This window comes from Rhinopithecus bieti, unplaced genomic scaffold, assembly GCF_001698545.2.
Source record: "Rhinopithecus bieti isolate Rb0 unplaced genomic scaffold, ASM169854v2 scaffold_31076, whole genome shotgun sequence".
NCBI lineage: Eukaryota > Metazoa > Chordata > Mammalia > Primates > Cercopithecidae > Rhinopithecus > Rhinopithecus bieti.
Window position 1 is genome coordinate 482841 of NW_016813414.1, and position 3309 is coordinate 486149.

Below are 3309 nucleotides of genomic sequence, written 5' to 3' on the forward strand. Positions count from 1 at the left end.
AAAAAAAAAAAAAAAAAAAAGCCATATATATATATATACACCAAAAGAGATAGAACAAAATGTAAAATGGGCAAACATTAAGTAGAAAACAATGTATAAACAATGTGATCCAGCTGGGCATGGTGGCTTACGCCTGAAATCCCAGCACTTGGGGAGGCCAAGGCTGGTAAATTGCCTGAGTTCAGGAGTTCGAGACCAGCCTGGCCAACATGGTAAAACTCTGGCTCTACAAAAAAATACAAAAATTAGCTGTGTGTAGTGCCATGTGTCTGAAGCCCCAGCTACTCAGGCTGAGGTGGGAGGATTGCTACAGCTTAGGAGGCAGAGATTACAATGAGCCAAGATCACACAACTGCATTCCGGCATGGGCAATGACAGGGTAAGACCCTGTCTCAAAAAAACAAAAACAAAAAACCAGTATGATCTCATTTTTTGTAAAAGAATACATTTGCATGAAAAAATATATACATAAGTGCTAGCTATTACTCTTAAGTGATTGATTATGGAAGATTTTCACTTTCTTTTTATTGTATGTATTTTTGACATTTTCTACAGCAAGTATATATTTACTTTTGTTAAAAAAAAATTTTTTAAAAGGGATGAACACACAGCTAATTATTTTACCCTCCAATCATTTTTTATCCTCTTTCACGGTACTCTTAATACAATTTAATACAATTAATTTATTACATTTATTACCTTTTCCTTAAAAAACTTCCAGTTAGACAAGCAGGAGATGAAAATATCTCTTGGATTTCCCTGTATTAGTAATAAGACACTGGTTAAACCAAATCACATGGTATACATACATACAGCCTCTTTATAGCATGAAACACGATAAATACAACATCTTATAACAATCCTTCTAACCTCTCCATTTGTCTCCTATCTGTACGCATATTATCTTGGCTTCCAAAAGTCCATTCTGTTTGGTAAATCTCAAAATTTCAGTGGCAAACATGGGAAATAAAAAAGTTTATACATACTAAGAGAATCCTCAAATAAAGAGGAAAGGCTTGATTTATGGTCAGAACTTTCTTGAACAAACAAAATACTCCCACCCCACCAACTATGCAAGTCCTATTTATTTCTATTCCATTGAAGTAGAAACAAAATAAATTACCAGAAATTAAATGGGGGAAGAAGTATGCTGAGTTTCATCTTAGCAGTAGTTGTACAGTTCTTAATTATTTATGCTCTGCAAATTATGATGCAATTATTTTGTGCAACCATTTTGTACAATCATTTTCCAGAATTAGAAAGCCATACTTTAAAATATTTCTAAAAGATGATGTTTGTAAGAATAGGCAGGAGTTCTATAAGACTGTAGTTCTATGGTTTAGAGAAGAATGGTACAAATTGTTTGGCTAAGAATAACAGGAACATAGACTAATGGTTCCAGTATCGAGTGGGACTGGGGAATACTATAGACTGTATTTTCTGGCCAGAGAGTCACAATATACATAAACAGAGGCCTGGAGAAACCATACAGTAAAGAAAGCTGTCCTCATGGAGCTTATATGCTAGCTGTGATGGTTAGTTTTATATGTCAACTTGGCTAGGCCATGGTACCAAGATATTTGATCAAATATTATTCTGGATGTTTCTATGAAAATACTTTTTTAGACAAGATTAACATTTAAAACAGTAAACTGAGTAAAGCACTTCAATGAGTGAATAAAAAGAAAGCACCTTCCATAATGTTAGTGAGCCTCTTCCAGTTGAAGGCCTTAAGAGAAAAGGCTGAGGTCACCCAAAGTAGAGGAAATTCTGCTTTTAGATTGGCTTCAGACTTGAGTTGCAACATCAACTTTTCCCCAAGTCTCCAGCCTGCTGGCCTGTCCTACAGATTTTGAACTTGCCAGCCCCTACGATCTCATGAGACAATTCCTTAAAATAATCTCTCTCTCTCTCCCCTCCACAGATGGATAGATGGACAGATAGACATGATAGAAACAGAGAGAGAGACAGAAATACACATATATCCTATTAGTTTGTTTCTCTGGAAAACCCTGACTACAAAATCTCATACTGCTGTGCAGAACCAGTTTGGGAAATGATACTTGAGAGTGTTATATAAGCAGACAGACTGTGGGATGTACCTTTTTGTGCTATGCCACCGTTTCGTCTCCACATCAGCAATCCATCTCTTTACAGTCCCTTCATTCAGTATAGGAATTGTCCTCTTCAGATTAACATAGGAATTCTGTAAACAAACAGAAAAGTAAAATACAATAATTTAGATACATGAGAGATAGGTACCCAACTTTTAGGTACACTCTAGAGGGTAAAACTGACTTTTAAATATGGGTAATACAGCCCTGGGACAATCACAAAGTGATACTCAACCAATAAGTAATCAATCATTTGCCTGGTTGCCACTTTCTTGTCCAAGGGGGCTTAGACTGAGAGTAAATTTCTCTGAGGGCCTCAACACTCAGCACTTTATACAAATACAATCAAATTAAAGTGAACATCAGACAGCCTTGAAGGGAAGGGAAGATCCTGAAAGAGCTGTGTGCAGAAGTGTGAGGAACTCGATTTCACTTGGTGAAGTAGGGCACGGAAGTTAGGGACTTTTTATTTGCAAGCCCATGAACCTTGGGGTCTTTCTTAGTACTGGCCTGCAAAGTCATTTTTCGAATCTGCCACTCTGTTGTTTGCAAGGATACTGACCAAACATCACTGGCAAGTAGCCCCCAAAAGGTAAGTAGAGTCTATGGAAATCACACTGATCAGACATTCACCAGAGAAAATTTTGCTGATTTTTGTGGGAAAATACTGATGTAGTTTAGACAATAAAGGATCAGTAATGTCCAGCTATCCCCCAAAAAGTCAGCCAGTGAACTGATGATTTTGGAATTCACCAAACTTAGATACTAGAACCCTTAGTTTTCCTTAAAATACCAGGTTATAGAACACCTGGAGATCTATTTTTACCTCTTTCTTCATCCAGAGCAAAATGCTTTGATTCCCTCCAGCAATCATTATTAACTCCTTTTCTGAGGTATGGCTTTCTGAAAGGATGCACAAAAAGTAAGAGTGTTAGAAAGTCATTTAGCACAAACAGGCGTGTTCAATTTAAATAACTTCAAATTCTTCTTAAACATAGTCATCTTCATGATTGTATATTTAGCAAACCCCATTGTCTCAGCCCAAAATCTCCTTAAGCTGATAAGCAACTTCAGCAAAGTCTCAGGATACAAAATTAATGTGCAAAAATCACAAGCATTCTTATACACCAGTAACAGACAAGCAGAGAGCCAAATCAGGAATGAACTTCCATTCACAATTGCTTCAAAGAGAATG

The 3309-nt window shown here is 36.6% G+C and overlaps 1 protein-coding gene across 1 annotated transcript in view; it reads right to left on the minus strand.

Annotated features, from left to right (window-relative positions):
- HERC5 (HECT and RLD domain containing E3 ubiquitin protein ligase 5) overlaps positions 1–3309 on the minus strand; it is a 56223-nt gene that overhangs the window by 38571 nt on the left and 14343 nt on the right. Inside the window, exons 8-10 of the mRNA XM_017848378.1 lie at positions 2941–3017; positions 2103–2206; positions 700–759 (exon numbers count right to left, since the gene is read on the minus strand). Of these exons, the coding sequence (XP_017703867.1) occupies positions 700–759; positions 2103–2206; positions 2941–3017 (241 nt within the window). The remainder of the gene's footprint in view (positions 1–699; positions 760–2102; positions 2207–2940; positions 3018–3309) is intronic.